Source organism: Limanda limanda, chromosome 1 (assembly GCF_963576545.1).
Source record: "Limanda limanda chromosome 1, fLimLim1.1, whole genome shotgun sequence".
NCBI lineage: Eukaryota > Metazoa > Chordata > Actinopteri > Pleuronectiformes > Pleuronectidae > Limanda > Limanda limanda.
The window spans coordinates 14,930,278-14,957,583 of record NC_083636.1 but is presented as its reverse complement, the minus strand read 5'-3'; the positions used below and the strand labels follow the sequence as shown (position 1 = coordinate 14,957,583).

Sequence of the window (27,306 nt, the reverse complement as noted above, 5' to 3'; positions counted from 1 at the left end):
AAACACCCAAATACACAGGACCGTGCACGCCACTTACACATATATGTGTGCACACCCTGATATGTGCACACTGACCCAGGCCAAAAACAAGGACATAAACATGGCCAAATGTCTCTGTGGTGCTCACAGAGGTCTAGTCACACTCTCACACACGTGCACACACACACAGAGGTTCTCGTGGCTCTAGTAAACTAACCAACCCTTAGTGGATGAGCCTTCTGGGAGTTTGGTGGAGTTTCTTCCTCACTGTTTTTTCCTCTGTGCCTCTGTCTGCCTTTTATATTTCATCTAATCATCCTTCCATCCATCCCACACATTACATGTAAACAACTTTAACATGCACTTAAAGTAGCTTAAACTGTTCACTTGGCAGATTTAGAATTTGCTTTCTCCCTTAACGTGTTAAAACTGGGGCTACATTCAGTTTGTTTTCCACCTCCTGCACGTGCATGGGAACAAAAATTGCCAAACACGCTGACATGATTATGACAGACAATAAATCCAAACTAAAGAGTGACTGCAGAACTTTTTACTTGTTTGATGTAAACTCTGAAATTGAAGTCCTATTCAGTGACCATAATTGAGTTTTCATCCTCAGAGCTGCTGAATTGGATAACATCTATTACCTCTGTTGTTGCACGAGATTTCCAGTGCGTGATTTTTGCCAAAAATCCACTTAATGGGTGGAAAAAAGCTCACGAGGACTCAGTTAGATAAATGTGGCTCGTGCAAGAAAGAGCTAAATCTGTGTGTGAGCAGCCAGAGAGTGTTTGAACTGGGGTTTAAGAGTGAAGCAGTGAGCGTTGTGTCAAATGAAGTCATTATAACATGCATCACTCCGCTCTCTCTTCCTCCCTCATCCCGTCGTCACCCCGTTCATCCTGTTTGAAGTCATTTATGACACTTCAGGGTCTCGGAGGTGGTTACTGACAACACAGAGACTCCACTGTCTGCTGCTCGGTGTGTGTGTGTCGGTGTGTGTGTCGTGAGTGTGAGGGTGCGAGTGGTTCTGCTCTCGTCTTGGTTCCTCTCTCTCTGTGGTGTCATAATTTTCTGTCCCTCAATGATGGATCACAGCAGGGACTTCCTCGATATTCCCCTGTGTGAGTGTGTGTGTTCAGTCTAATCTTACAGTGAGCTGAAGCCGGTGTAGTATTTTTAGCTGGCTCATTCAGCGTGACACACACACACTCTGAACCACTGATAACCTGCCTGGCAGACGGACCCAGACAGCGTTGTGATATGAAATTGAAGCTGAATATTGTTGCATGTACTCTGGTTGCCATAGGACCAAATGCGTGAACTGTAAACAGGAAGAAATCATTTAAAATTAATTATGCATGAGTTAGCAACCTACTTTGGCTTTTCAAGTATCATAAATGTGTTTCTCTTGTATCCATTTCATGCACAATCATCACTTCTGTTTTTTAAGTTTCTCTCTGAGTGTATCTTCGACGGCCATCACTTGTCAGTCAATCAAAGTTCACACTGAGTGTTTTGTTGAATTAATGGCTCCTGCGCGAGAGCCCAAAAGCTGCTGACGTCTCAGGTCTGTTCTGAATTTGCCTTCAGAACAGAAGTGAGTTATGGTGCAGAATTATTTCCTTAGAAACCCCCCAAAAAACACCCTATCTTATATGAGACAATCCTAGATCTGCTTCTTGCTCTGGATCTGCACCAAACTGTAATGGGTTCTACCCTGAGCCATGCATACTTTCATCAAGAAAGGAAGTCATCCAGTAGGTTTTGCGTTATCCTGCTAAGAAAACAAATAAACGCTGATTGACCCATCTAGTGTTTTCATATAACCGGGGATATAATTAGGGTTGCAAAGGGGCGGAAAGTTTCCGGTAAATTTCCGGAAACTTTCCGGAAACTTTCCATGGGAAGTTTAGCTCGGGAATTTTGGGAATTTTCAAAAAAAATAAAAATACACAAATTAAACGCTGAGCAATTAAAACATCATTCAAAACTCTATTTTAAAGATGTATGGAATGCAGCACACACTGCATGTTGAGTTTCAACCCTCCACTGTGCATTCTTCCATCACATGCACAGATAACTCCCAGCATCCTTCACACTACAGCAGGGCTGTTGAGGCCTGCTGTAGTGTGCAGGACTAGTCAGGTAAGTTCAGATGGTATTACTGGGGAAAATATATTAGCATGCTGATTGAGGATTGTTCATCTGTTCATCTAGCCTATTTCCATTCATTTATCCATCAATTGTAAAATATGTTTACAGACGATTCCAATTGTTTGGCTAACTATTTATCTCTGGCATTGCATTAGCGTTTTTTTACAAACTTTTTTCTCATCTTATTCTACAGAACAATGCCACGTGCACTCTCTCATGTGTGGAGACATTTCACCCCATCCAATGTAGAAGGAAGGCTGTGTACATTAGCAAATACTGTGCAAAGACCTATGTTAAGAATGACACACATGCAGAAGCATATAGTCAAGTGCCCAAAGTTTCCTCAGGGCTCAAATCAGCCTATGACAAAACAAAATGTTTATATTTATGTCTGTTTATGACAAGGTAAATACAGTTAGTATAAATTACCCACAACATTTCCAGTTTATTCCCGTTAATTCCCGTATATTCCCGTTTATTCCCGTTAATTCCCGTTAATTCCCATGGAAAGTTTCCAACTTTGAATATTCCCGGAATTTTGCAACCCTAGATATAATGAATGAATTATTTTATCAGTACAGTATTGTGTTGTTGCTGTGTGTTCTGTAACATGACAGATATCCACCTTTAGCTAGAAGAGACAGAAAATACGATGGATCCTCCCAAAGGAAATCTCTACATTTGCAGCATTTACTAGATAAATATAAAAGCATGTGTGTGTTGTGCAATAGGAGTAGACTTGACGTTGGCTAATTATTAATAATCATGAAATATGATTATTAAAATAATAAAAATTATCTATCAAAAATAATTAAATTATTAATTGAAGATGATCAGTAATCAAATAACAATAAAACCACTAATGAGAAAATAGGAATTATCAATTAGAAAGTACAAGCTATCAATTAACAATGATAACGTTATCAACCAAGAATAATGAAAATAATTAGTCAAAAACAATAAAATTATCAATTCAAGAATAATACTATCTATATTAATAATTGAGAAAGGGGGGCACCACCCTGGTTTCCAGGGACCAACGATGTCAAGCTATAATTATCAGTCTCATAATGATAAATGTCAAATTAATAATGTCAATATTTTAATATTAACGATTACTTAATAAACAGTGAAGGCTTCTAAGTTCGAGCACAGGCAATCATAATCCAGCTGTATTCACACACTTATGCACAAATAATCACAGACTACAGATACTTTAATTACAAAAGTATTTATTAAAAAGGGGAAATAAAGTTATAATGTTATTCAATGATTCCTCATTTTAACAAGCTCCAATATTTCAAAGATAAACACAGCAGCAGCACTTATCACAATTCAGAAAATACATGGACAACCTGCGGTCTACCTATGTATGTCTGTCTCTATGTGTGTGTGTGTGTCTGTGTCAAAGTGTCTCTCTGTGTGTGTGTGTCTATGTGTGTGTGTGTGAAATAAAGTTAGTGTTATTTAATGATTCATCTTAACAAACTCCCATATTTCAAAGATCACAACAGCAGCAGCATTTATCACAATTTAGAAGACACATGTATCCACCTATGTGTATCTGAGTGTGTATGCATCTGTCTGTGTCTATCAAAGTGTCTGTGTGGGTGTGTGTGGGTGTGTGTGTGTGTGAGAGAGCGAGAGAGAAAAGGAAGGGGGCGTGGCGATGACGCAGTCACGTAGTGACGTCACATCCAAGATGGAGGCCGACAATGTTAGGCTTAAAACTACAAAACAAAATGGCGGGTTCGTTATGAATTTAGAGCCAGAATTGAGGGCGGGTCTACCGATGAATTATCTCCAATGGCCGCCGGACCACGTGTGAGGCACAAAGGAGGAGGTGGAACAAAGGATTCTTTGTTCTGGTTTAGCTTTGGCTTCAAAATGGCGGCCAGATGTTTTCAGGTCCTTTAAATATAGATTTAACTGTTACATGAACTGTATTCTAAATACAGATCGGAACGGGTGTATAGGTCGGTTTAGAAGGAGAGAGAGCGAGAGAAGAGAAGGCATGCAAGGAGAGTTCAAAGAAGCTCTTAAAAACACCGTCAGAAACAAGTTACATTTACTTTACCGCTCAGCACTCAAACGGCGTTGTGTGCTGAAGTCTGACGGTAAAATCTCTGTAAGGTTCTTCAGACGGGAACGAGTGCAGCCGGAGACGTTTAGTCACGGCGCTTAAAAACTGTGGCACAAGGCCGTAACCGGAAATGAACCGGAAGTAGCCGAATCGTCGTGGCTAAACAATGAGACACGGAGGTCCCACAAACAAATAGACTCAAATATTAAACAATATGCTACGTATCTGCCCAGATAATCAAGTCTCTTACTGTACAACCCTCGCGATGTGCCTGCGCGTCTGCGCGAATGTGTCGGGGGCCAGTGAATCACGTGGTCTCTCTCACGAGCGGAGCTCCGGGCTCGGCCGCTGGACCGGAACGGGAAGCGAATTATTCCTGCTGTCTTGACGGAATGAAACTTCGTCTTCTTCTGTAACAGCGGAGAACGTGCTGTTTTACAGGAACGGAGTGGATTGCCTCTTACTCCTCAGCGGGATGAACGTCGCGCTTCTGCAGGGGACGGCTGGTTTGAAGCCGTTTGTAGATCGTTGGAAAAACAAAAGTAAAGTCCGTGGGGAAAATGAAACAGTTTGAGATCGTCCAGCGAGCAATTTCCTGTTTGATCTTTCCAAGTTAAAACAGGAAAGGTCCTTTTCAAAATAAAAACGTCGACTAAGATAAAAGAATAAATGAATGAAATGAATTGAAACAAACATCTTATTGCCTCCTTAAGCAACGGGAACCTCTGGTCAGACCTGAGGAGGCCTAACTGGAACGTCAGTGCTGGAGTGAAAAAGAGGACAAAGAGAAAAGTAGTTCCCTCCTTAAGTTTGCTGGAACCTCTGGGCAGACCCAAAAGGGCCTGGTGGGAACGTCAGCATCGGAGGAAAGAGAGAAAGGTTTCTGTGAGCTCAGCCTTTTTAAGTCATGTTCCAGGTGACTCCCCCCTGGGAGGAGGGGTCAGGGGTCAGTGTGGCCCTCCAGCCAATTGAGTTGTCAGGATTTGGCCCCCAGGGGCGGGCTTACCGTGGGGGACCCAGGAAGTGACCTGCTGCCACATGGAGATAAGGGCCCCATGCTGGATTTTTAAATGTAAGGGGTCTCCTGAAGCGAGTCTAAGGTTTTACGACTCTTTGTTCTAAGTCAGATCACTGGGCCTTCCCCAACATGTGTTACAGAATAGGTGTGTGACCCTCAAAGTGTTTCCTGCGTGTTGACCTTCGGCCCCACAGCTGAAGTGTCGGCAGGATGCTGTAGATCAAGGTGACCTCAGCTCTCCTCGCGCTGCTCCTCATGTCTTTCTCACCGTCTGCCTCCTCCTCACTTTGATACTTGTTTTTTATTTTCTGCAACAATGTTGTGAAGACACGGCGACTAAAACCATGAGAAAGTGTGAGAATATTGTGTTGAAGAGAGCGTGAAAGGCAAGCGAGGAGGGAGGGACTGTAATAATTCATGAAATGGAACAAGTGAGAGAAGGGGGAAGGGGGGTGAGAGTATGCTACTGCCCCTCCTGCAGCAGACACATGTGGTTAACATTTACAGGTGGTGTATGTGTGGCTGCAGCCATTCATCCCCACCTGTGTGAGGCCTGGCTGTTATATGGACACTTCTAAAGACTTTCATGGTTCCATATTATTTTTACCAAACCCACAGCACTCTTAACCAACATTACCTAAAGACAAATCTCACAAAACAGACAGGGTACAGTAAACTAGCTGTTCGTCACAGATCCAAAAAGCAGGTTTACATAAAATGTTGCCAGACTTGTAGGTTTTGGTTACCATCACCAAGGAGGTTATATTTTCACCCCGGTGTATTTTTTGGTTGATATCTATGCTGACCCATATGAGTTGGGAAACTATTAGGGCTGCTTTGGTAAGACATTTTCAAACGATGTATTTTATAGATTAAATACACTTCAAAATAATTTATTTTTGTCACATTTCACATTGCTTATGTAAGTATTTTATTGGGGGGTGGTTTTGTTGCCCTGTCCCCCCCCCCCCCCAAAAAGGGTTCTTCAATATTGATTTATTTTTCTCATGACCTCCAGTTACTGGCAAAAGTGAAAAAAATGTGTCTCTAATCGAATATATTGCTCCTCAGAGACTTCTCAAAACGAAACATTCCCCCTCAGCGCTCAGCTCTGACACTTTTCATTGTCATTTGTAATTTCCCACTTATCAACAACTTTCTGCTCTTGTCGAAGAAACTGGAAAGAAAGCAAATCAAATTTTTGCCCGTGATGAAATAGTTCTTGTCCAGCCATGACTCAGCAACTTTTCATTATTGATAATTCCACAGATATCAACAAAGGTTCCTCTTTCACCGCTGGAGGGAAAGACGAAACAATATACTCATCTAATATCCCCCGGAGCCTTGTAACGATGAAATCATTTTCTGCTAGGCATGACTCAGCAGTTTTTCCCCCCCTACCTCATTTGTTTCTCATTCTCTACGTTGTCAGCGGGTTACAGCGGAGCCACAGTTAAGATGGGGGGGGGGGGGTATAGGGAGAAGAATTAGAGGTGAACAATGAGGGAGCGGGAGAAGAAATAATGGTGTGATGATTAGATTAAGTAAGATAGTTGGCATGGAAACAAGCGAGCTGAGGTCAGCGTTCCTGACAATTACAGAAAAGGGGAAGATGTAAAGAAAGGCCGGACGGGAGAATTAGAATAGGACAGAGAGAAGGAGGAGGAAGAGGCGTTAATGTCTTTTTCTGTCATTTCTCTTTGTTCTCTTCTTTCTCTTTCCCTCCTTCTCCTCCCCTTACTTTCACCCTCCCTGGCATTTTGTTCTCAGGACCGGCCATCATTTCATTCAACAAAGAGGAAAATAAAGCTCTTCAAGCTAACGAGTCTGCTAACTGCTTTCTAAGTGCCATTTAGAAACATTGTTAGCTTGCTGGCTGACAGATCGACAAGAGGTCATAGAGTTTATTCAAATTCATCCTAAAATTTTTACCATTTCCGTTAATGCCCATTGCAATTATTTATCGATAGGCTTAACAGGCGTGTTCTTGTAACTTATCGTCTGAAGATGGGCCCCTCTGAACTCGTCCTGTAGCCCGGCTAGCTCAGTCGGTAGAGCATGAGACTCTTAATCTCAGGGTCGTGGGTTCGAGCCCCACGTTGGGCGCATCACTTTTAGATTAGAAGTAGCATTGTCTAAACTGGCTTTGGATATCTTCTGCTGCTATACTTTGTAAAAGAAGAACGCAGGATGATTTAGATTGATTCAGATGGATTCATAACAATGACAAAATGGCACAATGTAAAAATTCTAATATAGTGTATATACAATATGTATATACAAAACATCAATACACGGGACAAAACCATGAATAAAAAACTAACACACAAAAGAAACTAGCAAACTAGACAAGGAACAATGAGAAAAGGGGACTTTAAGGAAATATATGGAAATAAGGACATTTTGTAGAGAGAAATAGAACAGGAGAGAGAATTAGTCACGGATACAAAGGCATGTTAAGAAGCTCAAGAGTCAGGAAAGTGAGAGAGAGAAAGAGAGAGAGAAGAAAAGAAATGAAATACTGTGTCTGCTGAGGAGAGATAGTCTTAAAATCAACATCAAAAATATCTCATGAAAGAAAGGGAGGACGAGAGACAAAGGAGTGGAGTGTTAGGTATAAGACAGAATCTTAATCATAGAGAGAGTACTATGTATGAGAGACAAGAGAGATAAAGAGAGGAAGAGGGAGAAGGGAGAAACTTTAGGGATTATTCAGAAAAAGAGCTCTAAGATGTGGAGGAAGAGAGGAGGAGACAAAGAAAAGACAGCGTGTTTGCAGAAGGGTTGAGAGATTTAGATGTAGTAAGGCCGTTTTATAGAGATCAGAGATCAGACACACTGTCAACACAGCTTATCCTCTTCAACTAAACTTCATTTTCTTTCTTTATTTCTGTCTCTCTGTCCTTTATTTCTATCTTTCTTTCTCCAACTAAATTTTGGAGGAGCACACACACATTTGTCCAATGCTTTATGTGTTATTTATGCCTGATTTCGTCAGACATTCATCAACCAAAATCAATGCCAAAAAAATGTTTCGAAGAGAGAGACTAAGTGCATAAATAAAAAAGTGTACACCAGAGGATGAGGAGGAAAATACAATGAATGGATCAAAAGATGAAATGAAGGGGAATGTTTGAGGCAAACATGTGATGCGTTGGTTGTATAGATAGCCCAATTGTTAAAGCTTCTAATCTTGGGTACGTTGGTTGACCTTTGGTCTCTGGCTCCATTTGAAACCATCTTTCCAAATGTCATGGACAGTTCACAGCATAGTGACCTGCTCTTCCAACATAGTTCTACATGTGTTGACACAAAATCCAGTGCCTGAAATACACTTAAACACATAACCTAAGTACCCATCACCAACCCGTCCTAAACAACATAAATTACTCTGTAGGATTAATATAGCCCGGCTAGCTCAGTCGGTAGAGCATGAGACTCTTAATCTCAGGGTCGTGGGTTCGAGCCCCACGTTGGGCGAAACAGCTTTTGGGATGAGGTATATTAGTGTCTTTGACTTGTTCTGATCCTCTGTTGGAACATCAAAGATGAATTTGACACCTGATCACTCAGACTGGAAGTGAATGTGGGTTTGCATACGTACTGTGATGTCATACATTCATACGTTTTCACAATATATCAAGCCCCACATTAAGCCAAGATGTTTTTGGCTTTGGACTTGGCCTCCTAAAGCAGTCGATGCAGTTCTTAACAAGTCTTCCACTTGTGTGTAGTCTATTTGAGCATGCCGTCTACAATTCGAGGAATATAATATAATATAATAAAGACATATTCAAATTATTTGTCCGATCATGCAAATTTGCATCATAACCAAAGAGAGCACTAGTCTGAAGTTTTGCGTCTGCAGCTTCAGCCAAGGCAAACAAAGTCCATAAAGTCAAATTTGGAAGTGGATTTGAATTACCACAGTCTGTCACAGTATAATGTTACACAGAGAGTTCACAGTGAACTTCATGGAGCCTCAGGCATCTCTGAAATACTCACACTGGAAAAATGAGACCCTGGGACACAGGTTGAAAAGTGAACTTTGGCTCTAAGAAGAACAAAGGTGAACCAATGCTTTTGTTTTGAAATATTATCTGTACCTCGTTTTTTTTCAAAGTAAAAATATTTTCTTCTGGACATTCTTATGCTGTTGGTAAACCAGTGGGAGGTTAAAAGCTATTGTATAAGATTGAAAAACATGCAAGTAACTGAAGAGATGGACAGAGACAAATAAAAATCACTCCACAGCAAGTGTGTGTTGGTGTGTGTGTGTCTGCAGGTGCAGCGGGGACTCCCCAGTCTGTACTTACACGGCCTCAAGTTGAACTTTTTATTTTCTGTGTTTGTTTGAAATGGATGTGTGTATTTATTTTATAGCTGCCTTCAAAAAATGAAGAAATGAAAAATGTGTGTGTGCTCGCCAGGGGAGGCTCTCGTCAGCTTAACTTGTGTGCACAGACACACACACACACACACATACTGTACGTGCTAATGTGGTTCCACGTACACACCCAGTGGAACCCGTTTCTAGCACCATTCATTTAGCTTTCAAACAATTACAAGTAAAAGTTGGTATTCGCATATTTCTTTCACGTTCTGTCAAACACACACACACACACACACACACAGGGCCTCAGTCTGGCCTGCTTAAGCCCCTCGTCCTCGCAGGGCTCAGCGAGAGACTAAGGGGATTTAGATCGTACAAGACAGATTTAGACTGGCTCCCTCCCTCACCTTCTCCCTCTCACTCCCTCGCTATTTCGAGGCCTTGTGTGTCACTACTGAAGTATAACTTTGACATGTGTAATAGATGGAGGGAGAGAAGAGGAGAGTAAAGGAGGAGAGGATAAAGGACAGTATGGAGGAGAACAAAGAGACGACAACAGAGCAAAGAGGGGAGAGCTGAGAGTGATGGAGCAAAGACAGGGAGAAAGAGTGTGTGTGCGTGTGTGTACAGCACATTAAGTGATTTTCAAGTGTGTGTGTGTGTAGCATAATGTTTGTCCAAGCCCTCATGGATCTCCCCCCAAGAGACAAGTTAACAAGCCTGTTATTTTTCTGCACCAGTTAACAAGCAGCACAACAGGTGGCATGTGAAGTTGTGTGTGTGTGCGTGTTATTATCATAAAAGACACAAACACAGCACAGATTTCTTTTTGTCTTTTCCTTGTTGTCTATTCTCTGTAACTGTCTTTCTCTCCCTCTCGCTTTCCCTCTCGGACACACACGCACACACACACACACACACACACACACACACACACACACACACACACACACACACACACACACACACACACCTTCAAGCACACACTCCCGTATAAAATATGTCTTAGTGAAGCCAAAGCTCCTGGCGGTCGTCCAAAACTCTCCTCTCATCTTCCTCTCTGCAAATTAACTCCTGGAGGAATTCAGTGAGCGGGTTTTCCTCTTATCACCAACACACACACACACACACACACACACACACATACACACACACACACTCACTCACACACTTCATTGTATTATTTTCTTTTCTCAAACACGAATGTTATTTGCTGTTGCTGAATCATGTCAAATCATGTCTCACTGTCTCTGATCTAAATGTTTGTAACTTTTTTTGTTCTCTGTAGACTCAGAACCGGATGAAGCTGATGGCGGACAACTACGAGGACGAGCACCTGAAGGTCTCATCTCCGAACGCAGAGCTGCCCAACAATCACAAACCCTCCCCTGACCAGGTGAGAACTCTAACCTGGAACATGAGCCTTCAGCTGGGACAAATCTGCAAATGATTCCAGACCCCTCACAAACTAATATCTTCACCCTAATGTTGATGAAAGCTTGCTCTAAATTAACAGTCTTTAATTGTTTCTTTTGCTCTATTTTCAAGTGAAAGACAATGACATTAAGTCCCATTTCCATCTGTGGGAGTAACATTAGCTTTTTCTCTTTATCTTAGAAGCAGACATTTTTCTCAAGTTTCTAACTTTAACAACGTTTCTGTGCTAACCTACTAACTTCCTGCTTTCTCTGAACTCACCAATAGGACGATGAGGAGGGCATTTGGGCCTAGCCAATCATATGCCTTCTTTCTTTTCTTCGGTCAACCATTTTGTACAGAAGGGTGAGCGTCCTCTTTATCTGGATCCAGTCATGTTGTGTTCATCGTGTCATTGGTCCGTCGTCTTTCTTACTTTTCTTTCATCCGTGAGTTGGTGGTCGTTCTGGTTTCGTGAATCAATCGTTTCTCTTCTTTTGTTGATCGATCTGTTTTCCATTGTTCATTTTTTTCTCCCATTCATTCAAACATGAGTCTTGAAACTCTTCCATTTCTGCTATATTTCTTCTTTTCTCTTTTCTCAAGAACTAAATTTCATTCGCACTTCTAATTTTCATTGGCCAAGCAGGAATATTTCAAAATCTCTTGTCATGGAACACATTCTGTTAATTTTCACCTTTACTTTTTCAAACGTTTCCCCCTGCTCTTGCTCTTATTTTTTTTACACTTGAATCATTTTTAATTACTCTGAGGATTATTCTGTACATGTGCTTTTTGTCATATTTTCTTATTTTTTCCATCTTACATTTATTTATTCCAACTTGTTCACCTAATGTGTTGATCTTCTGTGCAACATCATCTTCTCTTCTTGGAAACCTCATGTGTTGGACATGATGCTTGAGATCGTTGCATGGCCCTCATCGTTTGTCAACCTTCTTTGTGTGTGTGACCTAGCAGATGATTTAAGAAAGCTGCTCCTCTGCCAAACTGTGAAGTTAAAAAGATTTTTTAAAGCATGATAAAAAGCAAGGTTTTACTACCTTTGACCCTTTGCCCTGTAGTGTTCTTTAAAAATTGCACAACTGGGGATTTCAGTATTTTTCAGGCCCAGAGGTCATTAATCGCACATGCATGACAACCTTCAAGTCAAGCAAGAATAAAAAACACACGGCTGCAAATCAATCAATAATACGTCTAATGAGGAATGCAATGTGTTTCAGGACGAGACATTTTTCCTTTATAGTTCTTATGTGTTTCCAATGCAATTAAAGCATTTTCTTGAACAATTTTCTGCATTGAATCTTGTGGAGAATTACGATAAGTCACTTGCTCTTTGAATATCTTGAAAAAACTAAATCAAAAAGTTGCTTTAACTTTGAGAAGATGTGCTTTATCGATAAGTTATGTGAGTTTGTACTTAACAGGGTTATTAACAGGGTGGTATTCATTGGAAACAGTGGAGGCAGCACATATGAGCAGCACATGCTGCTTTTAGCGCACCCTAAGCTCCTCCACTGGGAATTCCCACTGGGATGTTTAAAGCCCAAAGGTTCACCAGCACATCCCTGGTTATTAATTAGCGGTAGCACCTCCCTGCTGAGAGAGACAGGCCAGACGGACATGCACACACACACACACACACGCACATCTCACGAGGGGCTGCACAAACTCATGCACAGGCACACTTTCGCCTCAGTGTGTGTGAGGTGGGGAACCTCGCCACAGCACATTACATCAGAACAGTGAATGGCTGTGACTCGTTCCATAAGAGGATCCTGTGCTGCAGTTGGAGAATTAAATGCTTCAGGAACAACTGCAATAGAGAAACACAGCAGAACACATGAAGCCTTGTCAAGGCTTTTTTTAATGGTGTTTTGCATTTTTAATGGTCTTGAGTGATATTAGATGCATCAGTTAGAAAAGACAGGGAAGAGGTGAAACTCTACGTTTTGATTTGTGAGATTTTGGATAGTTTAAAATGACGCAACATGAATGAACGCTCTCACTTTTTACACCAAAGATATCAAAACGCAGTAAGTTGTTCTGCACATATTAAAGGGGAACACTTGACCTGACCACAGGGTACAGGGATGTCTTATATAATTTAGTTAAACACCCAAAAATATTCAGTTTACAATCACATGGACAGAGAAAAGCAGCAAATGCAACATGATTAGCAAAATAGTTACAGATTGCACCTGATCAATAAACTGTTTCACATAAGCTGCCGTGCACAACTACAGTCTGATCTCATCCCTCTGCATGTACTGTGAATTAAATGCCCTTTTAAGTCCTTCTCTGAGGCTTTGTAGAGTGTGTTTTACATCAAAGAGCTTTTATCCGAGAGATGGAGAGATCCCACAATAACCAAGTGTTTATTAGTCACAGCGCATCAGCATGCACGTCTCCAGCACTGACAACGTGCTCTGCATTGAAATCCAGCCCTCTACCCATGCTGCTCCTGGTCAAATAAATATGTTTGTGCTTCTGTGCATGTGCGTCTCAGAGGGATCCGCGGAGGGAGAAAAATCCTGACTTAGCCGTATAATGTGGCCATAGACTTTTTTCAAAATGCAGCCAGTCAGTGAGGCCGGCTCAATGTCTCTCTTTGGAGTTGTTTCATAGTACAGTAAGAGTCTGGTAGGCAATCGTGGGAGGATAATAAAGACACACACACATACAGAGCGCTATATAAAATTATGTGTCCTGTGGGATTGTTTCATAGTACAGTAAGACATTGGAAAACACTGTGGACTCATTAAACACACACACTGCATACATTGACCATTGCAGGTTGTGTAATGCAATAAAAAACATGTCGGCACATGCACATACTGTATACCTTAATAAAGCCAGGAAATTCAAAGAATCTGCAAAGACTTCCAGAGGTCAGTGTGTTGTCTGTATGTCACGTTGTTATTACGAGTGTAAAACCAGACATATTTGTGACATTATTTGACATTTTGTCAAAAAGGAAACGAAAGCACGGGTGTTACTTCTGTGCAAATGTCTTCTTTGTATCGCCATCATTCCTTCCGTGCCTTCGCCCTGCTCCTGTCTCACAACTGATCCGCAGAGCTCCGCTGCAGGTCTGGAAAGTGTGGACAGTGATTCTCTTTTAAAGCTTTTTGACAGCATAGTCCGGATTAGAGCGTGCTGTGAGAAAACAGCTGTTGCACACATGTCGGGTTATGTTTTTTCAGAGCGCCAAAGCTGGATTCTGAGATGTGTTTGCACATATTGTCATATTACACAACGATCTTGGAGAGATAATGCCATTGTTGCGTTGTGACTGTCAGCGACCATCATAACATAACAGCAACAGAAATGGATTTAAATGCACAATGTGTAGGGTCCCTGAAGCTTCACTTTCTTTCTCTTTTTCCCGTGTCTACCTCCCTCGCTCCTCCAGAGGGAAATGTTCAGTAATGTATTTCGTAATGGACTGTAAACTACTGGCAGGTCCTCACTGGAAAATACTGTAACTAGAGCTATTTACAACTCTGATAACGACCCTATGTGTGAGAGTGTGCAAGTGTGTTTCTGCCACAGTGTGTTTCTGGGCCGCCTTGTACTATATGGGTGTGTGCACTCACACATATTATGTATAAACACTTATATATTCAGCGTCTGTTCGTGTGAGAAACGAGTAGTTGTGAGCCAAGAAGGTCGGGTAGCTACACTGGTGGAGGTGGTCTGGTAAAAGAAATTACTCCGTGTGTGTGTGTGTGTGTGTGTGTGTGTGTGTGTGTGTGTGTGTGTGTGTGTGTGTGTGTGTGTGTGTGTGTGTGTGTGTGTGTGTGTGTGTGTGTGTGTGTGTGTGTGTGTGTGTGTGTGTGTGTGTGTGTGTGTGTGTGTGTGTGTGTGTGTGTGTGTGTGTGTGTGTGTGTGTGTGTGTGTGTGTGTCATGCTCCCAGTAAATAAGGCTCAGAATCAGAAGTGACAGTTCCTTTGATTTACTTTCACTTTACCTTCAGCTTACATTTTTTGGCTGCCAGAGAGACGAGAATGCAGAAAACACTTTTCCTTTCCTCTTCCCCACAAAACCGCCCACATCTACTTCTTTTCATTTGTTTGTCAGGAAAGTCAAACACACCAAGTTGTTGAATAACGAAGGTTTGGATTTATATGTGGAGTTTTATTCAAATATTATCAAAATCTGCTGCTTGTGTTTTCAGTGTTGTGACGGCTGAGGCAGGATTTCAGATCTAGAAGCTATATAACAGCTGTGTGTAGGGGATCATAGGTGTGATCACACCAGTCACTTATATATCCAACATGCAAGCCGTGTATGAGCACTTAGCATCCTGTGCATGTTTCATTTTAGTATAGAGTTAATGTGCTGTGAGGCATCAGTGTGGTTGCTATGGTTACATACCATGGACTAGTGGGTTTTTCATACCAGGCTGATTAATTGTCCGACTTTATCAACAGCAAAGCAGTATTTCAACTCACGATCAATACAATACTTGATGTGTCCTGCAAGTGTAAGAAACAAGTATCATATTGTCGTATATTCGTTAGAAATGTATCAACCTCACAACATTGTGTCTAAGTTGAATCAATCAGGATTAAAGTCAAATCAGGACATGAGACAACATTACCTGAATATTTGCAATTCTTGAAGAGAAGATGCAGTGAGAGAGAGAATGATGTTCCTATGCTGAGTGAAAGAGTCCTGAAATGAGAGTTTGTGTGTGTGCGTGTGTGTGTGTGTGTGTGTGTGTGAAATGTGTATGCTGAGTGACGAGGAGCACAAAGCGCAGGGTGTGGACAGACGCAGCTGGGATTAAATATACTTTCCCAACACACACACACACACAGCCCTCTTAACATGCTTCCTCTTCCTCTGCACTTAAATCCTGCTATTCCCCAAGGAAGGTGGTGCGTCTGCATGTCTTATCTGTGTGTGGGGGGGGGGGTGCGCGCACGCACATCTCTTGGGGGGTCCCGTCTAGTACCCCTAAAATGTGTATATATCTGTTTTGCTCATGCAGTAGTTGACTGCATTATGATCAGTACTTAAAAACATGGTTGTTTCAAAATACTTTAACAATTGTGTTTGTGTTCATAGCACAGTGTTTTAAAAGCTTCAGCTTACATTAGTCAACAGGTTCCTCAAAGGAATCCAGAAGAATTGTGCCAGTCGTGGAAATCTGGATAATTATAGTTAACCAAGGACTTTTGAGTAATCACAGCAAAGCACTCACGAGAACCCATTACGGGAATTGTTGGTGTTCAGGTTTGTAGTGTTCATGGAAATGTACCAACAAACTTCTCCGTCTGTTTTCATTTCACTGTATGTGGAGAGGCAACATCCAATCAAAATGAATAACAACTATCATTTTAAAAAAACATCACTAAGCTTTCATTGTCACTCAATCTGCCTCATTTCTGTCTCTGAATCATCATCCTTACCAACTGTTTTCCTTTTTATTTTCCTTTTTGTTCTTCTTTTGTTTGTTGTAGATTTCATTTACCATAAAATGGAATTAAAAGATCAACACGTTTTCCTTCCTCCCTCAGATTCTCTCTCCCCTCCTGGATCTCAATCAGAATCGCAGCAAACTGAAGCTGTACATCAGTCACCTGACCTCACTGTGTCAGGAGCGGGACCCAATCATATTGCAGGACTTTGCCCCGCCCCCCTCCTATCACCGCTCAGACTCCGCCACCTGGCACACGCAGCTGCGGAGCATGACACGGGAACAGGTAGGACATGGGATTTTTATCCGTTTGTGTTGTGTGTCTCTGAAATCCTGTGATGACGTTTGTTTAGTCCTCGACTTCCACGAAACGCTTCTAGTGAGGTCGAATATCATTTCTGAGATCCTGCAAGTCAGCATCATTATAGGTAATTCACCCTGCCTCCTCCATGTTAGTGGATGGGACGTGGACCAAAATATAAATGTCAAAGTACACGTTTTAGTTCTTATCACACTGATTTCATTTTATTTTTCATTTATTTGATGCTATAAATCGGTTGAAACATCCTGATAGATACCTTGGCTCCGCACCGTGATCACTGCCGCGTAAATTCTGGCACCAAATGACATCACAAGTGCAAAATGGCGGCAACCGTATCAGGAATATTTTGGCCGAACTTTTGCATTGTGGGAAGGGGTGGAGACCCCCCCCCCCCCCCCCCCGCAGATTCAGGGACATCTTTTCAAGCACTTTTCGAAACGTGTCTTTGTAGGAAAGCTTTTTATTATTTCTGGTTCACCGTTGTTCTTTCAATATGTCCAATCTGTTTTATTTTACTATAAATCATAAATTATTGTTGGGAGTCTCATTTGATAAAAATTTGGTGTTATTGACTGATTTTATTTGCCTCTGTCCTGTCCTGTTTTATTTAGTTTTAACTTTGTGAAGCACTCTATAACTTTGGTCTGAAAAGTGCTGTTTAAATAAAGATTATTATTATTATTTATTTACAGTGTCTAGTGTGCGTGAGTGTGTGCGTGTGGGGAGTGAATGTGCTCTATGTTTGAAAAATTTAGGAAAAAACCCGAGGACATTTTGTCACTCCTCATTTATCAATTTCTAAAACCTGCCTGTGAGTATTTCTTTGTGCTTACTTGTCCCTGGCGTTTGTGCACGTCTCATTGTGTGTGTGTGACTGTAATTGTGTGGATGTCTTCGTAGTAGTGAGGCACACAATGGTCAGCCTGGCAGATTTTTGGCTCTGCTTTTGACATTATTGAAAAGATTTACTCCAGTGGGTCACCTGACGTCAAGCGCCTGGCAGCCGAACAAATACTGTCTCAGACATTTTCTTTTGCAGGGAGTAAACTCTGCTCCGAGCTTTTGGCAGCAGGAGGCTGGTTTGTTCGCGTACAGAGCGAGGAGGGGAGAGAAGAGTGTATTTGTCTTACTGTTGATAGAGTTGTCATCTGAAGAGGAGAGAGAAAAGAGAAGTGAAATGAGGATAGGGAAAGAAAAGGGTTGGAGAAAGTTGAAAACACGTTGCCTTCGCCATTGCTCTACTGTCATGGTAACAACTTGTGTTTTCAGATACTGAATATAAACAGTGTATATTAAATTTAAATTAATTTTTTTCGGCTGTCTTCCACTTCCTATGTCTCTGTCTGTCCTTACCTCCATATTGAAAACATATCAGGCGATGGTGGCTACATGTGGTATACATTGAAAATCGGTAACTCTAGACACACACACGCGTTCTCGGAGCAATGTGACAGAGTGTGTGGTGAGGGTACAGCCGGGCTAGTTTCCTGCTGAAAGCCCTATTGTATGTCTTAATGCTGCAGAATGTCTCTGTTTAGCATGAGTGCTTCAGATACGGCGCTGCGCGGTTCGGTGTCACTTTAAATAAACTCTGAATACAGAGAATTAAGTTGTCATTTATCATTGTGTACATTAAAGGCACAGAGAAATGGTCCTGGTGACTTTCATGGGCAGACGATTACTACGCGTATTTTTCATCATCAGCCGGTTTTTCCCCGAAATGAAATGCCGACCGTGTTCTGTGGTTCGGTGGTTTTTCCAAAGAAAAACACACTCTGAATTAGACCTGATTTTGTGAGCAGCTGTGAAAGCTTATCTAACAAGATTGAATGCTTGTCGATAGCCAGCTGAGTGGCCTGCAGTATTTTGTTCCTGCCTTTTATATTTATGAAAACATTTTAGAAACACTGAAGACATTTGCACCAAACTGTGCTCGTGGCCACATCCAAGTCAAATTTACAACTGAGGAAAACATGATCTTAAAAAGACTGTGTTCGCTATTATACCACAAATCACCTGCATTTTGCGCAACTGTTGACCGCATTCATGGCACACTGCAGTGTTCTGAACCTCTCACTTGTTTTTCTGCACGTTTGTTTCACTGCAGTGTTAAATCCAACTCTTCCATTACTGAAAACATTGCGTCTGCCATTACTGTTGAGGTTGTCCTTGCACGGACTGGACGTGATATATCCGCTTACCCAGGTTTGGCAGTGTCTTCCAATATTCTCCATGTTAAGATCTGCCTTGGTTTTTTCGCCCCAATTTTAGCCAGACATTAAAAGCAAATGGAAACAACTAAAGAGGTGCTTTGAGGTACTTCCATCACTTCTCATAACAACATTTCAGATCTCTTACTTGGTGTTTTGCTCGGCTGCTGTGTGGAAGAGGGCGTGAGAGTTGTTACCATCCATGCAGACGTCACAGTTTCAGCTGCAATTGTGCGCATTTGATACACATTTCTCTCTCTCTCTCTCTCTCTCTCCCTCTCCCTCTCTCTCTCTTTCTCTGTCTCTCACGCAAGAAGCTTCACGCTAGAGTCTATGTACCTGTCTCTCTGTTGTGCTTGAGAGAAACGTTCATGGGCGTGCACGTGCCATAGATTGATTCATTCTGTGGGAAATTCTGCTGAAACAGTGAAAGAAAACTCCTGGATTAGTCCGTTTCTCCAGGAAAACAGTTCATCACAATACATGCAGAGCAACTACAACCCTTTGTTTAAACTGAGGATTTCGGCTTTTGGGTGAAAACTTATTATTCTTTACATTCTTTTCTTCTCTTCATCACTTTTGCCATCACTCTCCTTGTACTTCTTTAGGCCTTTGTTTTTTCTCTCCCCTCAAGAAGACGGGTCATCTTTCACTTTTCCTCCTTCCATTACTCTTCACTCTCACTTGCTCTATGTCAGTGTAGGTATGAGAGCTGGTGAGACTTAGATTTTTACTCAGTTTTTTTTTGGGGGGGGGGGGATATTTCCTTTAACAACCTCCCAGTTTGAAATGCTCTGCTTCGCCTTCACTCCCTCCCTGCAAATCCACCCATACTCAAGGCAGTGCCACTTGGCGCCATGCGTCTGCTGCAGACACCGACCATGCCTACACACAATCACAGACACACACTGCCAGTCTTTCATTCAAGCCCATGTTTCCCGTTTTCCTTCATCATGTGTCACCATCACCCTGGCTGACCCTCTTAAAATGCACACACACATACACACACACATGCGCACAGATTCCCTCCCTTACCACCATGTTCCAGTGTGCCAGCTTGTTTTCTCTGTCTTGTGGTGAGCATGTGTGTGTGTGTGTGTGTTTGTGTTTTACAAGGCTCTCCCTGGCTCTGTTAAAATCCCTGGCACTCTGTAAAGCCATTAGGATCATACTAAAATAGCATGTAAAACACACACATGGACAGACACAAAAACACACTCACACAAATGGATATCAGGGTTTCCCCCAGTGCTGTATAGGCCTGGCGGGCCGCCAGGCTATACTCCCCCCCCCCCGCCAGGCTAAGCGTCGCTTGTTTTTTTTATTTAAAAAAATAAATAAATCCGTCACTCGCGCACATCAACAACACTTCACTTCCTCATTGAGCCCCGATCACAGACATGGCCCCGATCCCCAAGCAACCATCCTATTGGTCCAAACAGTCAGATGTCCCACCCAGACCCCTTCACTGACCGTCGGACATCAGAACGCTCCTTCAACACAGTGTTTTACTGAACATAAGTCAAAACCAAACATAAACATAAACCTAGTCCGTTACACGATTAGGCTGCAGCTATTTGGTTTTATTTATTTAAAAATAGGGTACTTCTTATTTCATACATTTTCCACAAATATGAGGAGGACTCAAATAGCCCTACAAAGTTCTGTGTTTAATTTATTTGTATGGCCGACACTTGCCTGTGTATTTTGTTTGTTTGTTATTTTGTTGCTTGTCTGTTTGAGTAGCTGGCTGAAAGCAAAGAAGTAGTAGGCTTACCTTTTATTGGTAACCAAACTGTTACGGTTCATTGTTTCTGAAATAAGAGGCCTGACTGCTATGTTCACAGCAAACTTGAATTTTTTTAAATATTAAGTAGGGCTGCCACTAACGACTATTTTTCTATCGATTAATCTGACGACTATTTTATCGATTAGTCGATTAATGTAAACGATTAATTTTCCTCCAAAAAAATCAAATTGACCATTTCAATTCAGTTAATTTTATTTTGATAACAACAAACTGTATGTCACCATATAATGCAGCACAAAACAAAATGTAAACAAAGGCTCAAATATTAAAGTGCAAAACTGTAGGTTTAAACTAGCAACTCCAACGTGATAAAAATAAATAAAAAAGAGGGCTTATAAGTTAAGTCAGCAGTGCAACTCAAAAAGATATCATAGTATCTATTTAACCCCTTATCAAAATAAAAAAGTTAGGTGTGCATATTAAACAAATTGTGAAACAATGGTGTCCAGCTCAAAATCCCCCCCCCCCGCGGCTGCCTTCTAGCAGCCCTACCACCAGGCTTAGCAAGTTTTCTGGGGGAAACCCTGGATATGTTCCTATCCCTCACCCACATATTAGGTTTTACTTCAGAGCGATCATGAATGACCACCGGAGCCTCGTGTACCTGACAATGTGGTTCTGCAATGGTTCACCAGCATTCGAACACTGTGTCTGATCTAACCTTGATGTTGTTTCACTGGAGCGAATAAAAAGTAACCAGTAACCAACAAGTTGGTCTCTAGGGTTTATCAGCTGTGCACCTCCCATTACAGATAAGTGGTTACACTGGGAGCAAGAAACTTCAGGGAGGCTCAGCAGCACATTCAGACCTTACAGAGCGAAACTCCTGCTTTTCTACTGATAAGGTTAAGTCCTTATGATGTAGGATTCTGAAGTGAAACACGTTTACTATTTAAAGATTTAATATGTAACAATCCTTGATTAAAAACAAATGACCAGACAAACAAATGTCCCAAATTTAATCTTTTATTTTTTTGTGGATACATTTGCATAATGCACATCTAGTGGACTTCCTACATGTGCAAGGAGTTGACCAATTACAACCGAGTGGGTTCAGCTGGCCAATCAGAGTAGATTGTGCTTTATCGGGAGGGGGAGCCTTAAAAAGACACAAGCTTAAACCAAGTGTTTTCAAGAAAAGAGGAGCTGCAGCAATGGACAGTGAAAGGAAATTAGAGCATGTGAACCTCCTCAAGAACCAAACTAACTTAATTCTCTCTATACTTTCAAATCAGCCGGTTCAGAGCACCTCTGAGCGCCTGGGTTGTAAAAAAAATACAATTTCTGGAACTTCTTGACATATTTTGGATTGTTTTCCCAACACCAGATGTAACAGAACAAAAAAAACAAAGTGATATTCGGTACAAAAACACTGTTTTATCTCAGCATAACAACCACAGCACCTCATTAGTCTGCAGATTTGAAAGGGGATGCATGTTGAAGTGTTTTAATCCATCATGTGAATTAGATTAGGAACTTTTTATTGGATGACACAACAATGGAACATACTGTTATAGTCCTCATTAACTTGTGTTGATGTTTGTACCATTTAATTGTGATGATGTGGCTTTGGATGCAGCCTCTGACAATTTTGAACTCTCAGTCTTTCATGTCTCGTACTAGCCGATGCCCGACCGCTGGTATCTGCATCAGAGCATCTCTAATAAAGAGACACAAATACAGCAGAGCTTTACTGTAGCTGAGCTGGTGTTTTTAGTGTCCTGGCTTTAGGGATGGCAGCATTAGTTGATTCAGACTGAAACATCCCATCAGCTTTCAGCTTGATTTACATGGCTGAGTTCTCCCTCGCCCTGGAGATCTGAAGGTTCTGGACTAGTCAGCCTCTGGATGTCATGTCTCAGCTAAATGGCTCCAGCAGCCTGGAGTCCAGCACCGAGCTGTTGGGCCAGTTTTCTGAAAATGGATTTGCAGAAGATGTTATTCTTCTGGGTTTGTTTCCACGTTTCTCTTTAACCTCGGCTGAACCACCAAAGTTACGCTGATTCCAATTGTGAGGTTTCACTGAAACGAGCTGCTTTCGGTGCCATAGTCATATTAATAACCTTTATGGCTCAGTGACGTCTCTAATGAGCACTGAAGAGAACTGGCATCGTAATCTCACACACAGACAGGAAGTCTCTCTTTCTCTCTCTGGCCTGAAGTGTGAAAGTAAAAGAATTGGCTGTGTGTTTGTGTATTTATTTGTCTATGTAAATGTGTGTAAAAGAAGTCTGTGTTTGTAGTCCATTTTAGTCTAAATGCAAATGGATATTTCCGTGTGTTTGGTGCTGTATAAAAATGTATGAAGTGTTGTTGGCTGAGTCGGACGTTCTACCGCCGCTGTCATGAATCCAGGATGAATTGTAGGGCCACGACTCTATCGGCTAAAAGCAAAACGGCTCCCGGCGAGCGACCCTGAGTGTGTGTGAGCCAACTCAAACTGCAGAAACCTCAGTGAAAGCTGAGTACACACATTTACAACTCGACATGTCACTGTAATGAAGGGAAATACCGCACGATTACAGACTTCAAATGTCACTGTTGTTCCAGAGTAATCTCCTAATAAAGGGTTTCTCAGTGGGGGGACAGGAGGAATATCTACTTTTTATTTTGACTGACTTTACAAACATTATTAAAGTTACACATCAGCTTTCCAGGGCCCGGAGTGAGTCAAATTACGTAATAACAAATTTCCAAAACAGGGAAAACAGCGCAGATATTCTGATGCTGGCTCGATGGCTTTAAACATTATAAAACCCAATGTTTGTTAGTTATCATCTCTTTATTATGAAGAAGATACATTTCGGAAAGCTTAAGACCAGAGGAGAATGTAAGGCTGCTATGTAGATCTACTGCTACGTGGTCGCAATTGGTTAATTCTGCAAATTAACATCGGCAAATTTAACCAAACCCTTTTCATAGTGTTATCTACAAAATAAATAAAACATTATCGAGTTTTATCCATAAAGTTAAGGTTTCAATGGACACAATCATTGTTTTTCCAGCTCTGCAGCCTGATGACCTGTGGCAAAGCGATGCCCTGTTCACAGACTGGCAGACGGCACTGGATGGCTCGTCTGTGTGCGAGGACCAGTCGTGATCTTCAGGTCACAGATTGGGTGAATTTTGACTGACAGGAGATACAAAAACAGGATGAGGCGGAGCTGGAATGAATCCATCACAGCTGATAATGAGGACTGGAGCTACAGTTATTACAGTAGTACTGATAGAGCACAGAGAGTAGTTATTGTTATTTTGATATTCCGACGTGTGTGACAGAAAGTTTCCTAATGATAAAAACCCTGCATGGAGTCACAGTGCGTCTGGCTTCGTGCTTATCTGTCTGTCTGTGATGTTATTGTATGTTTTTCTTAGAAAAACCCTTTTGCCTCAGAGAAGAGTTCACATTGAACATGAAAACATAAGCTGTGAAAATATCATGTAACCGGGACCAGAAATTTAGCGCAACTCAAAGATAGACTGGGAAAGTTGTCGTTGACTTTTCTATTTGTAGTAGTTTTCCTGTGATAATAACTCATCTGGGTTGTTTTTGCCATGTTTTTATGTACCCTGAGGTGTAGACTTGAGATTCGGTACAAAGGCTTAACCCATAAAAATGTCAGCTTGACTTGGACATACTGCTTTGAGACTTAAAAGCAAAAAACACTCACATCTCCGGCTTCGACCTGATACCATCCTCTAACAATAACAATAAAGCAAACAGTGTCAAGCAGCCACGTAGCATGAATATTTTATGACCTCTACAATCGACAGAACTTGGGTTACATCCACACGTTTGTAGATGTGACACACTTTTTCTACGTTTATAACTGGCATCCACACTACTCCAGAGTTTTAGTTTGAAAACTCCTCGGCTGTGTTGTAGTCTGGACAGTAAAAAAAACATTGACACCAGTCATGATTATCAGACCATGGTGTCAGTAACAGATCCACCTCATTATCAGGCCATGAAATAAATCCCCGCTCTTATCTTTCACCATTGTGTGGATCTGCTTCCTTACACATGACTAGTGTACATGAATGGTCATGTGAAATACATTTTCAGGTGTGTTAGCATGTAAAATGCTTGTCTGGATGGAGAAAAGATCTTATTAGTGTGTCTGTAGCCCCAGTGTCGACCTGATCCTTGACAAGTTTTGACTTTGACTTTTGCCTCAAAAAGTTGATTGTGCGTCCGTGTACAGGAAATTGCATTAAGGTGAGGAGTGGAGGGAAGGAAGAGGGAGGAGGAGATGTTGGAGTGGAGGGGTTTTGGGGGGTTTCTGTCAAGCAGACATTCAGACACATCCATTTGTGCTGCACTGTGGTCTGGGGTCTCTCTAGGCTTTCATTAGGCAGCTCTGCTTCCTGCTCCAAGGATGATTGTTTTCTCTCCAAATACGACACAGAGGTCCTCAACGACCATTACACACACACACACACTCACACAATGAACACACACTCAGAGACGCAGACAAAAGGAGAGACAGTCAGACGCAGCCGCACACTAGTACGACCCTCAGAACCCATTTCACAACCACACACACACACACACACACACACACACACACACACGTTTGCCTTTACTGGTCATTACAGTCTAACTGCCGGTTTTTATGCAGATTTATTGAATCCCGGCTTAATGGCTTTACCAGTCGGCCTCTTTTTTTTTGTTACATACATTTGTCTTTTTTTTTTCTGTCGTTCACTTCTTTGTCCCTCAGTCTTTCCCACTGTTTCTGGTTATCACTCGCTCCTCCCCCTCTTCTTCGTTTCTGTCCTGTCCTCTTTCTTCCTCTAATACTCATCTCTTTTGTTCCTTTAAATCTTTTTCTCGTTGCCAGTTTTTCATCAATTTGCTTCCCCCTCTCTTTCCTTTTTGTCCCTTTTCTCCTGTCCATCGTCTAGCCTTCATCTCTTGTGTGTGATGGGAAGACAAGCAGCTGATGGTGAAGGGCAAACACTTAAGTATCCACACGGGGAGAAGCACAGACAACTCTCACTTCTCTCTCCTCCATCTGTAGCCCAGTGAACTCTTTGGTCAGTTTCCTTCAACAAGTTCAAGTTCCTTTCACTGCCACATGGTCATGGTGGAAGAATTTATTTCAGGACAGACATAAAATCATTCTGACTTTTACAAACACCTCACTAGTTTTAATAGAATCATTATTTGGAGACTGTGTAAGTCCTAGAAATGCCATTAAACTCAGTTATATAACAAAAGATTTATTAGATGATATCACATACAGCAAAGTGCCAGTTGTGGTAACTGCTGGTAACTTCTCTTCTATGAGGATATCTTTCATTGTTATATTTGAGACTGGGGCTAACACTCGTCGATGGAAGTTTGCACTTTTTCCAAGCTTTTTAGGGATTTATGAGATAAGTGCACAAATCGTATCTCACCCTTAGTGAGATAAATTGTGTTTGAACCCTAACCCCTCAGCATTGGATCGTATGTCATTTTCTTTCATCTAGATCCAGTCGTTGTCCTCTGGTAAATTTTTAAAAAATGACAAAAAACACCCTCACAACTCACACTGTTAAAGGAGATAAAACATTCCTGGATCCACCTCAAAATATAATTGGTTATTTTTTTGCCCATATCCTATCCTTCCACTGAGTTTTGTTTAAATTCGTTCACTAGTTTTTGGCTAATCCTGCCGACAACAAAACATGGGTGACAGAACCTTCTTCACTGAGGCAAATATTATCTTATACAAACTGTGAATTAGTTTGAACTAACTTGCATCCACCTTCTGGGTTTGGCCTCCTGAGAGGTTCCACAGTCGATGCTGCAGTGTGTGTTTGTGGTTTATGTCTGCGGCCATTAGTGCTGTTAAAGTCCAGTCTTGTGTAGTTGTTCCTGCAGGGCCAATTTAAGGTTAAAGTCTTTTTTATGTTCTTTATAAGTCCTGGTCTCTTTGAAGCTTTTCCACTATAGTTACCGCACTAAAATTCACAGGCCCACTTCTCCCTGTAGCGTAACCTGCGTTATTAGGTGCTGAAGTGAATGGTGCAGACATGAACTGTCAGATTAAAATTCCAGGACTATAATAAAACATTGAGTGGGGAATTGTACACATACCCTTCCATTAAAACATCTTCCAGTGCTCATGAGCAAGGCACGGACTGATAGAGATCTCCCAGATATGAGTCTGTTTAATCCTCCGCCCACCTCCTATAACTGCTCCCAGGGGCCGAGTCTGTAAATATGAGAATTTTCCCATAGTCAATTTGACTGATTAAATAAACCAGTTAGAATAAATCTGACAAGTGATCTTGAATTTCTGAGAAAACACACTGCTCTTGTATTTTGTCCTCAGCCGGAGAGTGCACTATATTTAGTCCTCCAGGAGCAGTTTCAGGTACAAGTCCTGAAGCCCTATTCCCACTGCAGCTCGTTAGCCTGCGTCATTAGCTGAGCTGCACTGGACTATGACTGAGCGCATACACACACACACACACACACACACACATAGTTCAGGCACTTTTGGGCTTATAAAGCAGGCTCCATACAGTGTAAGCCTG

At 41.6% G+C, this 27,306-nt stretch overlaps 1 protein-coding gene and 2 non-coding genes across 6 annotated transcripts in view; all 3 read left to right on the top strand.

Annotated features, from left to right (window-relative positions):
• LOC132997975 (ELKS/Rab6-interacting/CAST family member 1-like) overlaps positions 1–27,306 on the top strand; it is a 119,271-nt gene that overhangs the window by 84,982 nt on the left and 6,983 nt on the right. For all 4 annotated transcript variants that reach the window (XM_061067515.1, XM_061067511.1, XM_061067514.1 and 1 more), the window contains 2 exons: positions 10,859–10,966; positions 16,534–16,719. In XM_061067515.1, coding sequence (XP_060923498.1) covers positions 10,859–10,966; positions 16,534–16,719 — 294 coding nt within the window. The remainder of the gene's footprint in view (positions 1–10,858; positions 10,967–16,533; positions 16,720–27,306) is intronic.
• Positions 7,271–7,343, top strand: trnak-cuu (transfer RNA lysine (anticodon CUU)). Its single transcript has one exon. It is a non-coding gene; the product is annotated as a tRNA-Lys (tRNA).
• trnak-cuu (transfer RNA lysine (anticodon CUU)) lies at positions 8,645–8,717 on the top strand. The gene has a single exon. It is a non-coding gene; the product is annotated as a tRNA-Lys (tRNA).